A 12,782-nucleotide genomic window follows, 5' to 3' on the forward strand; every position below is an offset into this window, starting at 1 on the left:
GTAGAATATGACAGATGACTGTATCTTATGCTCTCACTTTATCAGCTGTAGACAAATCTGTTTCACCGTTATATAAAATAGGTGTGTGGGGGAGGGAGAGGAAAACACACACATGCACAATGGAGTTGTTTTACTCCGGCATCAAGAAGAATGAAATTGTCATTTTCAGGAATAAATGAAACTGCAGATCATTTAGGCTCAATGATCACACGCGAACACGAGGAGCACATGAAAGCACTGTGGGGCATTTGGGAGACAGATGGGGGAGAAAGCAGTGGGATTACAGAAGGTGGTACTTAGGAGAATGTTACCACGGTGTAGTGTGTATAATACCTCTGAAATGTCACAATAAACGCTGTACTTTGCACAGTTAATGCACAGCAATGAAAGTGAAAATCAAAGCGAATTCTACCTAGAAAGATATATGCATAACCTCAACACAATACAATTTGAAGGAGATAGATTTCAAAATATAGATATAAAAGCAGAGGAATAAATTATTCCTAAGAACAGTATTTCAGATGGCCATAGAAACATATCGAAGTTACTCATTCCTCTTTCTAATTAGTAGGAAAAAAAGATGCATTAAGATTGAATTGATAAAACAAGAAGCTAAAATCAACATAGTAACATATCATCTCAAGGAAAGATTATTGAATGCAAAAAGAAAAATAATAACCAAGACACCCATTTTGATTCAGTTATAAAATCGTAGTGTCTTCCTGACACTAAGGTTTAGCTAGGAATCCTGAAGGAGATTAGTGGGAATAATGGGGTTCATGAACTTGAAATCTGAGGTCTCAGAGTCCTCAGTCAGACAGACCTCATAATGGTAACTCTGGGACAGGGTCCCTGCACCGCTGACATCCACCAGGTGGCCAGGAAAGTGTCCCTCGGGAATAGAGCAGTCACCCAGAGAAGCCGCCCTGGCCTTCTTGCACAGTTTGACCCCCACAAACAGCAGCACAGACAAGAGGAAAAGTGAAGACACAGAAGCCAATGCAATAACCAGATAGAGTGTGAGCATGTCTTCTTCCTGTGCGGGGTTGCGCGCCACCTCTGGCAGAGGCAGGTAGGGCTGAGAGAAGCCATCCACCACTAGCACGTGCAGAGTGACGCTGGCAGAGCGCGGAGGGTCGCCATTGTCCTTGACCACCAGCACCAGCCTGTGCTTGGGCACATCGCGCTCGCTCAGCAGCCTGGTGGTGCGCACCTCGCCATTGTGCGCCCACACGCTGAACAGCCCGGGCTCCGTGGCCTTGAGCAGCTGGAAGGACAGCCAGGCGTTCTGACCAGAGTCACGGTCCACAGCCACCACCTTGGTGACCAGGTAGCCGGGCTCTGCTGCTCTGGGCAGCAGTTCTGTGCAGGGTGCAGAGGAATTCTGCATCGGGTAGAGCACGAAGGGCGCATTGTCATTGTCATCTAGCACCACCACGCGCACCAGAGCCTGGCTGCTGAGCGCGGGCGAGCCTCCATCTGTAGCGCCCACGCGGAACTCAAAGGCCTTCAAGGCCTCATAGTCCAACGCCCTGAGTGCAAACAGTTGCCCATTGTCTGAGTTGATGGAGATGAGTGAGGGGAGGCCCAACTGCTGGTCAGGGGGCGGCAGCAGCGAATAGATAATGAGGCCATTGGAGCCTGAGTCTGGGTCTGTGGCGCTGATGGTGCCTATGTGCAGGGCAGGGCTATTGTTCTCATGAACAAACAAGGTGTAGGAGGTTTGAGTGAAGGCGGGGGCGTTATCATTGATGTCGGATACCAACACTCTTATGGTGTGCTGGGTTGTGAGCCTGGGTGTGCCCAGGTCGGACACCGTGATGGTGATGCTGTACTCAGCTCTGCTCTCTCTGTCTAGGGGTCTCTCCGTCACCAAGGTGTAGAAGTTCTTGATTGTGGGTTTTAGAAGAAATGGAAGTTCGTTCTGAATAGAACACACCATTCTTCCATTATCCCCAGAATCTGGGTCAGAGACACTGAAAACAGCAACTACAGCTTCAGGAGCATTTTCTGGGATGGAACTAGTGAGCGAAGATATAGTGAGTTTAGGGGCATTATCATTCACATCCAACACCTGCACAGCCACAGTGCATTTTCCTGAGAGACCTCCACTGTCTGTGGCTACAATTTCCATGTTATAATGTGGAGTTGCCTCAAAATCCAATGCTCCTTTAAGACGAACTTCTCCTGTGATTTCATCTATTACAAATGGTTGAGAACCTCCTGCTCCTTGAAACAGAGAGTAGGCTACATTGCCGTGTATCCCAGCATCTAAATCTCTGGCAGAGACTGTGACGACTAAGGCATTGAGTGGACTGTTCTCAGGGATCTCCACCGCATAGAGCGACTGCACAAATTGGGGGGCATTATCATTGATGTCCACGACTTCAATTCGAACCGTGGTCGTCCCAGACTTGGGCGGGGCTCCCCCATCCAGAGCAGTGAGGATTAAAGTGAGCTCAGGCTGCTCCTCCCTGTCCAGGGCTCTGTCCAGCACCAGCTCTGGGTATTTCCTGCCATCTGAGCGACTGTGAGTAACGACGTGGAAATGGAGGTTGGGACTGACTGTGTAGTTCTGAACAGCGTTGCTCCCTATGTCAGGGTCCTGAGCTGCCTTCAGAGGAAACACAGTCCCTGGCTGGGCAATTTCTTGAATTTTTAGGAGCATTTCTGTGTCGGGGAACTCTGGAGAATGGTCGTTTATATCTGTGAGCTGCAGGTCTGTTTGAAAGAACTGCACAGGGTTTTCCAGTATGATCTGGAAGTGCAGCACACAGGGTTCTGTCTCCCCACACAGTGCCTCGCGATCTGGTTTTTCCTTCAGGAGCAAATTCCCTCTCTCTGCATCAAGCTGCAAGAGCTCTTTGTTACCATTGTGATGGATCTGTGCCCCTCTAGTGGCCAGTTCCCCAACCCTGAGCCCCAGATCTTTTGCCAGGTTAGCTACCAAATAGCCACTCTCCGTTTCTTCTGGCAAGGAATAGCTAATTGCCTCAGAACCAGACTCCCACAAAAACAACAATATAGCAAGGAAAATGACTTGCCTTTTCTCTGGTGTTTTTGTTAGCGCTGTCTCCATTGTTCAGATTCAGTCTAGAGGATGCTGCTTCTTCTAAATCTTGCCGGTATCAATCACACAGATGTTTTGGTGAAATAATTGCTTTCAGTAGTCTTTTCCCCTATATCTCACGTAAATGTCCCCCTTCCGATTCCCAGGAATGGCGTCCTGAGCCTCCAGGAAGCCCCTTATTATAACAAATCCTTAGACTGCAGCGCCACCGTGTGTACTACTTTAGCGTTGCAATCCTCTTTGTTCTCAGTATCAGCCCTGCAGTGAAGTATCTTCTACATAGTATGTCAAGTTCTTAGCTACTGGAAATCCCAACATTTGCTGTGTTAATTTTCAGTGAAAGGTAATTTTTAAAAATGAATAAAATGCCATATTAGTTTTTAATAAGGAAGTTTGAATACATAAATTCTATGTCATAAATAGATATTGCACAAGAGTCATCAAGTCCAATAAACAGAATCTACATGAATAGCAAGTACCTAAACAAACATGCTCCCCTTGATATTCACTAGTTTTTACTCTCTTCCTAGGAAGTATGTCATCTTTTATTACCATATCATATTTTGCCTTTCTTAGAACTTTTATAAAGTAAAACTAGTAGCGTATTTCTCTGCTATAGTATTTTCCTTTGCTAGCTTTCTTGGGTAAGTTTCATCTGTGTTTTGTTTCATTCCTCTGTATGTTTGTGTTATTATTTGTTTGCATATACTCCATATGAGGAACACTGGAGTTTTCCAGGTTTGAGTTTTAAGACATGGTCTCCCTTCACAGCTCTGGGTGCCCTGAAACTCAGGATGTAGAGTAGACTGATCTCGAACTTCCAGAGATCTGTCTGCCTCTACTTCAGAAGTACTGGGATTAAAGGTGTGTGCCAACACTTCGAATTTTGAATACTACTATGAAAAATCTTTCATGCTTCATATATTTATTTTAGAATTGTTTGCTGTGAGTCAAAGTGTGAAAATACATTTAGCCTCAGCAATCACTGTGAAATAGTTTTCATATGTAGATGATGTAAGCCCTTGGTGGTTCACCCCTCTCATCTATGGGAAGACACACCAATTATCACAAGCTCGAGGCCTGAGTGAGTCAACTGTAGGATGCTTGCCTAGTGCACTCAGTGGTATGAGTTCCATTTCCAGCACTGTGAAAGGTAACTCCAGCAATTCCTGAGAATTCTTGTTGTTCCATGATCCAAACCAACATTTGAGGCTGCCTTTACAGTTTTAACCACTCTAGGTACTGTGGATGTTGCAGTGTACACTTAATTAGCACTTCTCTGCTGATTAATGAAAGTATAAAAACTTTCACATGTTTATTGACCATTCAAATGCATTCTCATGATGAGTTCTTTTATACATTTTACTATAAGACATTTGTCGGCAGCTTGCTGGTCTGCAGAAGAATCTATATTCTTAGTATATCACCCTTTTGCTTATGCATGTTGTAAATAATTTTCTCTGTCTATGCCTTCTATTTCAACCTAATTATACTGTCTTTGTGAAACAAAGGTTACTCATTTCAATTTTGTCTGTTCAGTTAATATTTTCCATTTTTGAGTAGGACTTTTCTCCTGTGTCCCCAAGGTCACAGGAAGTCTTATGTATTTTGAATGTTTGTTTTGTTTTTCACATTTAAAGCTAGACTCAGCATAAAATATTTCAAGTGCATGAGATTAGAGCCCATATTTTCTCAGCTGTCTTTGCATTCTGTACTGAAAAGATAATCCATTCCCTGTTGTTTCTGAGTTGCCAGAATTGTCATAAGTCAGGGGATCTTGAATAGGCATTAAGATTCAATTTGTCTTTGAATATTGAGTAATACTGCATTCTCTTACTTCTCATAACTCTATAATAGATTTTATCTTCAGGGTCAGTTTTCTTCCAAAAGGTGATTTTTCATGAAATTTAAATCCATGGGAAAAATGTGAAAGCACAGAAAACCTGCAGGACTGTGCCCCCTTCCTCAGGGCCCTCCCCTCCAGAGCTCCCGAGTGCTGCATTTCCTGTTGAGCTTCAACATGAACACAAAACACAAATCATCAGAATCTATTTATATTTCTCTCCATTTCCCGAATCTCTGGAAATCAACGATGTCTTTACTGTCTGTATGCTTTGGCCTTTTCAAAATGTTATATAGCAGGAGTTGTCCAGCTTGGCCTTCTGTGATGAATATGTGTTTAAGTTTTCGCAATGCCTTTTCATGAATTGGTAGCTCATTTTGGTCCTGAATAATATTCCATTTTGCAGACTTTCTCAGTTTCACTTACTGAAGAATCTTGCTCACTGCCAGGTTTTTGATAAGTTATGTAATAGGTTGCAATAAACACTCCTATTCCAGTTTTTGTATGAACTTAACTTTTCAGTTCATTTGATAAATAATAAGTAAAAACGATTATGGGGTGACATAGTAAGAGTTTGCTTGGTTTTGCAAGAAGCTGTCAAACTGTCTTCTACAATGAGCATACCAGTTTCATTCCTGCAATCCCTGAATGAAATCTCTTGGTGCCCTGGGTCCTTGGCAGCAGTTGGTGGTGTTATTGGTATACTAGAGTCTGGCCATTGGACTCATGGTTGTCCAGTGGTGTCTCATTATTTGAACTCACATTTACCTAACAACGGTGATGTGGAGTCTCTTCCAATGCACTTATTTAACATTTATGAGTCTTGTTTGGTAAGTTTTGGGTCTTTGGCACACTTTTTGCATGATGTTGTTTTCTTACTGTTGAATCTTGAAAGTTTTCATGTATTTTGGACATCTGTCTTTTATCAAGCATGTCTGTCATCAGCAATTTTTCCTGATCTACGATGTGTGTTTCATTGTTGTTTCTTTGTTTTAATATTCTTTGTTGAATTCTTGCAGAGCAGAAAAGTTAATTTAAATGAACTCTGTGCCATCAAGTATTTCATCCATAGATCAAACTACTTTACAGTATATTCAGTTTCATTTTGTGTCAATATTGCCTTATTAATTTTTTGTATTGATATACATAGTATACATCCTCAGTCCATCAGATTCACAAAGAAGACTGTTGAAGTTTTGCTTAAGATTTTATAATTTCTGCTGATTGTTTGAAAGATAAACAGTATTCCAACCATGGAGACTTTCCAAAATGATCATCATTGTATATTCCTCAATTTATTTAGATCTTTATCTTTTTCTGAATAATGTTTGAACTTCCTGCTTTACAATTCTTCTATAACATTTATTTCTAGGTATCTATATATTTGGAAGCAATTTTAAATGTTATTTAAATTTTTCATTTTCCTTCATATAAACAGAACACATAAACGCTGTTGGCCTTGCATCTACTGCTATTCATGACTTCACCTATCACTTCTGATTGCAGAGCCCTCATGATTTTTATGTGTATAATTGCATCATTTAAAACATAGTTTTTATTTCTTGTGCCTCAATGGCCATGAATTTTGTTTCTTCTTTGCTGATTCCTGTGGTTTGCATTGGTAATAAAATCTCAGTAGTAGCTGAGGTGAGACTCCTTCTTTCACGGTGGACCTCAAGCAGAAATTTTTAAATAATTTGCCTTTAGTGATATGTATTATATATGTATTTGTTCAGTTTTTCTGAGATGTAGTGCTACCTTCAAGCCTAGCCTATTCTGTGACTCCCGATGTAGACCAGTGTGTTCTCAAACTAACAGATATTCAACCACTTCTGCCTACTGAGATTAATAGTATATGCCATCACATCTTGCTGCTGCATATTTTTTAACATACTCAGCATTTCCTTATGTAATCAAATGATAATATTTTATGTGTTAGTATGTACTAAATCTTGTTCTATAATTTTTCTGTACACATTAATAATAAAAATATTTCTGTTTTGTCCTATTGAAAGTGTCCTTTGTCTTACAGAAGCTTCTCAATTTTATGAGGTCCCACTTGTCAATTGTTTATCTTAGAGCATGAACCATAGGTGTTCTGGAAATTTTCCTCTGTGCCAATGTATTCAAGGTTCTTTCCCACTTTATCTTTTATTAAATTAAGTGTATCTGGTTTAATGTGGAGGTCTTTGATACACTTGGACTTGAACTTTGTACAAGGAGATGAGGATGGATCAATTTGCATTCTTCTAAATGCAGACTGCCAGTTAAACCAGTACCATTTGTTGAAAATGCTGTCTTTTTCTACTGGATGCTTTAGCTTCTTTGTCAAAGATCAAATCACCATAGGTGTGTAGGTTCATTTCTGGGTCTTCAATTCTATTCCATTGGTCTACTTGCCTGTCTCTGTACCAATACCATGCAGTTTTTATCACTATTGATCTTTATAGTATAGTTTGAAGTTAGGGATAGTGATTTCCCAGAAGTTTTTTTTTTTAATTGTTGAGAATAGGTTTTGCTATTTCAAATGAATTTGAGAATTGCTCTTTTTAACTCTATGAAGAATTGAGTTGGAATTTTTATGGGGATTGCATTGAATCTGTATATTGCTTTTGGTAAGATGGCCATTTTTACTATATTAATCCTGCCAATATATGAGCATGGGATATCTTTCCATCTTCTGATGTTTTCTTCAATTTTTTTCTTCGGGGATTGAAAATGTCATACAGATCTTTTACTTGCTTGGTTAGAGTCACATCAAGATATTTTATATTATTTGTGACTATTGTGAAGGGTATAATTTCCCTAATTTTTTCTCAGCCCTTTAATCCTTTGAGTAGAGGATTTGTTAGAATCCTAGTGTAGTGTACTCAAATCTCTGAGTACTGATTTGTTAGAATTAATAATATATCCAGCCACTTTGATGGAGTTGCTTGTCAGCTGTAGGAGTTCTCACATGGATGTTTTTGGGGATTGCTTGTGTATACTATCATATCATCTGCAAATAATGATATCTTGACTTCCTCCTTTGTTTGTATCCCTTTGACCTTCTTTTGTTGTCTAATTGCTCTGGGTAGAATTTCAAGTACTATATTAAATAGGTACACAGAGAGTGGGCAGCCTTGTCTTTTCCTTGATTTGAATGGATTGCTTTGAGTTTCTCTCTAGTTTGATGTAGGCTATGGGTTTGTTGTATATTGCTTTTATTATATTTTGGTATGAACCTTGAAGTCCTTATCTCTCCAATACTTTTAACATGAATGGGTGTTGTATTTTGTCAAAGGATTTTCCAGCATCTAATGAGATGATCATGTATGTTTTTTTCTTTGAACTTGTTTGTTTAGCGGATTACATTGATGGATTTTCATACATTGAACCATCCCTGCATCCCTGAGATGAAGCCTACTTGATCATGGTGGATGACCATTTTGAGTGTTCTTGGATTTGGTTTTCAAGAATTTTATTGAGTATTTTTGCGTCGATATTCATAAGGGAAATTGGTCTGGAGTTCTCTTTCATTGTTGGGTCTTTTTGTGGTTTAGGTATCATTGTAACTGTGGCTTCATAGAAAGAATTGGGTAGTGTTCCTTCTGTTTCTACTATATGGAATAGTTTGATATCTTCTTTGAAAGTCTGATAGAATTCTGCACTAAAACCATCTGGTGCTGTGCTTTTTTTTTTGGTTGGGAGACTTCTAATGACTGCTTCTACTTCCTTGGGAGTTATGGGACCGTTTAGATGGTTTATTTGATTTTGATTTAACTTTGGTGCCTGTATCTTTCTAGAAAATCCTCCATTTCATCCAGGTTTTCCAGTTTTGTTGAGTATAGGCTTTTGTAGTAGGATCTGATTTTTTTTTTAATTTTCTCAGTTTCTGTGGTTATGTCTCCCTTTTCATTCTCGATTTTGTTAATTTGGATGCTGTCTCTGTGCCCTCTGGTTAGTCTGGCTAAGAATTTATCTATATTGTTGATTTTCTCAAAGAACCAGCTCCTGGTTTTCTGGATTCTTTGTATAGTTCTCTTTGTTTCTACTTGGTTGAGTTCAGCCCTGAGTTTGATTATTTCCTGCAGTTTACTCCTCTTTGGTGTATTCGCTTCATTTTGTTGTAGAACTTTTAGATGTGTTGTTATGTTACTAGTGTTCTGTTCAGTTTCTTTATGGAGGCACTCCAGGCTATGAGTTTTCCTCTTAGCACTGCTTTCATTGTATCCCATAAGTTTGGATATGTTGTTCTCCTTATTTATAATAGCCAGAAGTTGGAAACAACCTAGAAGTCTCTCAACAGAAGAATGGATGCAGAAAATATGGTACATTTACACAATAGAGTACTACTCAGTGATTAAAACAATGACCTCATTAAATTCACAGGCAAATGGCTGGAAACTAGAAAATATCATCCTGACTCAGGTAACCCAGACACAAAAGAACACGCATGGTATGTACTCACTGATAAGAGAATATTAGTCCAAAGGCTTACAAGGCACATGATACAACCCACAGACCATATGGAGCTTAGAAGGAAGGAAGACCAGGGTGTGGATGCTTCAGTCCTGCATTGAGGGGGGAACAGGATGATTATGAGAGGTGGAGAGAGGGGGACCTTAGAGGGAGAGAGGAGGGAGAGGAAATAAGGGGGAGGCAGAATCAGGAACTGGAGATGTGAGAGAGGTGCAGAGGGTCAGGAAATAGAACAAAAATATGTAGCAGGGGGATGGGGAGCTGGAGAAAGCCCTGGAGGGTCCCAGACACCAGGGAAATGTGAAGCTCCCAGGACCCAATGGGGTTGACTTTAGTCACAATTCACAAAGAAGGAGAGATAGGGTCCATTGAGACCATCTCCAGTAGATAGACAAGACCTCTGCTTGAGGCATAGGGCTACCCACCCATCTCAAAGTTTTTAACCCAGAAATGTTTCTGTCCAAAGAAAGAACAGGGACAAAAAATGAAACTGAGACTGAAGGAAGGGCCAACTGGAGATTGCCCCACCTGGAGATCCATCATGTCTGCAGACATCAAACCCAACACTGTTGTGGTCAAGAGGCACCTGCTGACAGGAACCTGGTGTGACAGTTTCTGAGAAGTCCAGCCAGCAACTGACCAATGCAGATGCAGATGCTTGAAGCCAACTATCAGACTTAGCCCAGGGAACCTAGTGGGAGAGCTGGTGGTAGGACTAGAGGAGCAGAGGGGGATTACAACCCCTTTGGGTGAGCAACATAGGCTGGCTTGACCACCCAGTTCTTCCAGAGTTTAGACCACCAACCAAGGAGTATACCTGGAGGGATCAATGGCTCCAGATACATATTTATTAGAGGATAGCCTTGCCTGACAGCAAAGGGAAGGGAGGCCCTTGGTCCCAGGGAGGTTTGATGTCCCAGCGTAGGGGGATATTGGAGTGGTGGGACGGGAAAGTATGGGTGGTTCAGGGAGCACCCTCATACAGGCAAAGGGGAGGGGGAGGGCAGATGTGGGATGGGGGTTGGTGAAGGGGAACTTGGAAGTGAGATATCATCTGAGATATAAACACACAATTTAAGAGATAATACAATAATTTGCCTTTTTACTGTTCCTTAGCTTTAGCAGGGAGTAATTTGGGTTAAAATAAAACTATTTCACTTCATATAGACTAATCATTAAGATTTAAAAATGAATGGTAGAATATAAAGAATGGTTTTCAATTGCCCATTTTCTGGCAAAAGTTCAAGAAATTTCGATACAGTCTAATCTACATACATGTAATGTGTTAGAAACCAATCAGTTCACTGGGCTTACTGAACACAGTAGGATGCCACAATTATAAATCAATCAATGAGCTGCTGCTCCAGTATATTAACAAACACAATACTATTCATTACTGCTCCTCAGTTTATGTCAAATCAACTGAAGGATACACTGAACAACAAAACAAAACGATGTAACACCCAAAATAGTTTTTGTTGAATGAGATACTCGCCCCAAAATAATGCAAAGGCAAATGTTTTTGAAATCTACTAATGAGCATAATTAAATAGAATACCCAGACTTCCGAGAGAAATTTACTCATTTGAAAGACCAGAGAAGTTCTGGAAAACACACAGACACACAGACACACAGACACACAGACACACAGACACACACACACACACACACACACCACCGCCACCGCCACCGCCACCGCCATGCTTGAACTTCTTTGCATGAGGAAGAAAAAGAAAAATGTGATGTCCTCAGTGATCTTGAGTTTCCCCTTTAGAAAGACAAGACATAATTCCAATTCTGAAATTAATTATTACAAGAGATTATGTCAAAGCAGTGATTTAAGAGTTTTATTAAATAAATGGGATGACAAACTACATGTGTTCTCTTTAATTTTAGTCAAATAAAAATCCAAAACTTTAACCATACATAGTACATCCAGAACATGCACAACCAAGAAAATAGAACCACTCCCATGCATGCCGCTCAAAAACAAAAGTGTCACAACCTTTGTGTGTATTCATACACACCTTAAAGTTTATGACTTGGCTAAACAGGGCGCTTAAACTGCTAGTGAACATGACATAGTGCTGCTTTCTATTCATGCAGAAAGAGTCAGGCAACGTAAGTAATTTTTAAACACTCTACCTTTGAAAAGAGGAAATAGCATGGAAATGGCTGGTGTCACGAAAACATACAAAAACACAAGGGTTTTTGAGATAAGATCACTAAGAATTTCATTCCAAGACAGTTTATTTATGCTTATCAGAGTACTAATCACCAAAGTTATTCATATGTGGAGAAAAATATGAGCTATACTTAGTGCAACTAAAGTCTAGGACTTTCATGCCAATAAAAAAGAAACTGTGAGAGCATGAATAATATAAGTAGATTAGACTAGTGGAGATCTTCATAGAAACAAGGTCATTCCTTAAAAGAAAAGAATTGTACAACACTTAGGGAATCACATCACTTAGCTCACTGGTTCTCAACCTTCCTAATGTTGGAATACTTTAAGACAGCTCATAGTGTTGTGGTGACTCCCACCTATGAAGTTACTTTCGTTGCTACTTCAAAAGTATAATTTTGCTACTGTTATGTGTGTATCATAAGAATTTTCTGAGGGTCTTTGGTGACTGCAATGAGAGTGTCCTTTGACCCCCAAGAGGTTGTAAAGCACAGGCTGCGAACCTATGACTTAACTGAATACAAAGCTATCCCTGCAGTGAAGATTTTCATTAAGTTCTCTCCCAGTGTCCTGAACCAACAGGCTGGGGATCATGGGCTTGAGGAATTTGAACTCACCAGTCCCAGAGTCCCCGGTCAGACACACCTCATATTGGTAGTTGTGGGACAAGGTCCCTGTGCCACTGACATCCACCAGGTGGCCAGGAAAGTGTCCCTCAGGCACAGAGCAGCCACCCAGAGAGGCTGCCCTGGCCCTCCTGCACAGCTTCACCCCCACGAAGAGCACCACAGATAAGAGGAAGAGAGAAGACACGGATGCCAAGGCAATGACCAGATACACAGTAAGGGCATCCTCAACTTCTTGTGTGGAGTCAGACGCTACCTCAGGCAGAGGCAGGTAGGGCTGAGAGAAGCCATCCACCACTAGCACGTGCAGAGTGACACTGGCAGAGCGCGGAGGGTCGCCATTGTCCTTGACCAGCAGCACCAGCCTGTGCTTGGGCACATCGCGCTCGCTCAGCAGCCTGGTGGTGCGCACCTCGCCATTGTGCGCCCACACGCTGAACAGCCCGGGTTCCGTGGACTTGAGCAGCTGGAATGACAGCCAGGCATTCTGGCCAGAGTCGCGGTCCACAGCCACCACCTTGGTGACCAGATAGCCAGGCTCCGCCGCCCTGGGGAGCAGCTCTGTGTAGGGCGCAGAGGAATTCTGCATCGGGTAGA

The 12,782-nt window shown here is 41.2% G+C and overlaps 1 protein-coding gene across 9 annotated transcripts in view; it reads right to left on the reverse strand.

Annotated features, from left to right (window-relative positions):
- Positions 1 to 12,782, reverse strand: part of LOC127663795 (protocadherin beta-8) — a 119,971-nt gene that overhangs the window by 96,742 nt on the left and 10,447 nt on the right. For 2 of the 9 annotated variants that reach the window (XM_052155533.1, XM_052155528.1), the window contains exon 1: positions 1,058 to 3,179. The exons of 5 other annotated variants lie outside the window; for them this stretch is intronic. In XM_052155533.1, the coding sequence (XP_052011493.1) occupies positions 1,058 to 3,079 (2,022 nt within the window). In that variant the 5' untranslated portion in view covers positions 3,080 to 3,179. Of the gene's footprint in view, positions 1 to 1,057; positions 3,180 to 11,239; positions 12,598 to 12,782 lie in introns of those variants that run through there. 2 more of the 9 variants (XM_052155532.1, XM_052155534.1) reach the window with 2 other exon arrangements.

This window comes from Apodemus sylvaticus, chromosome 13, assembly GCF_947179515.1.
Source record: "Apodemus sylvaticus chromosome 13, mApoSyl1.1, whole genome shotgun sequence".
Classification (NCBI taxonomy): domain Eukaryota; kingdom Metazoa; phylum Chordata; class Mammalia; order Rodentia; family Muridae; genus Apodemus; species Apodemus sylvaticus.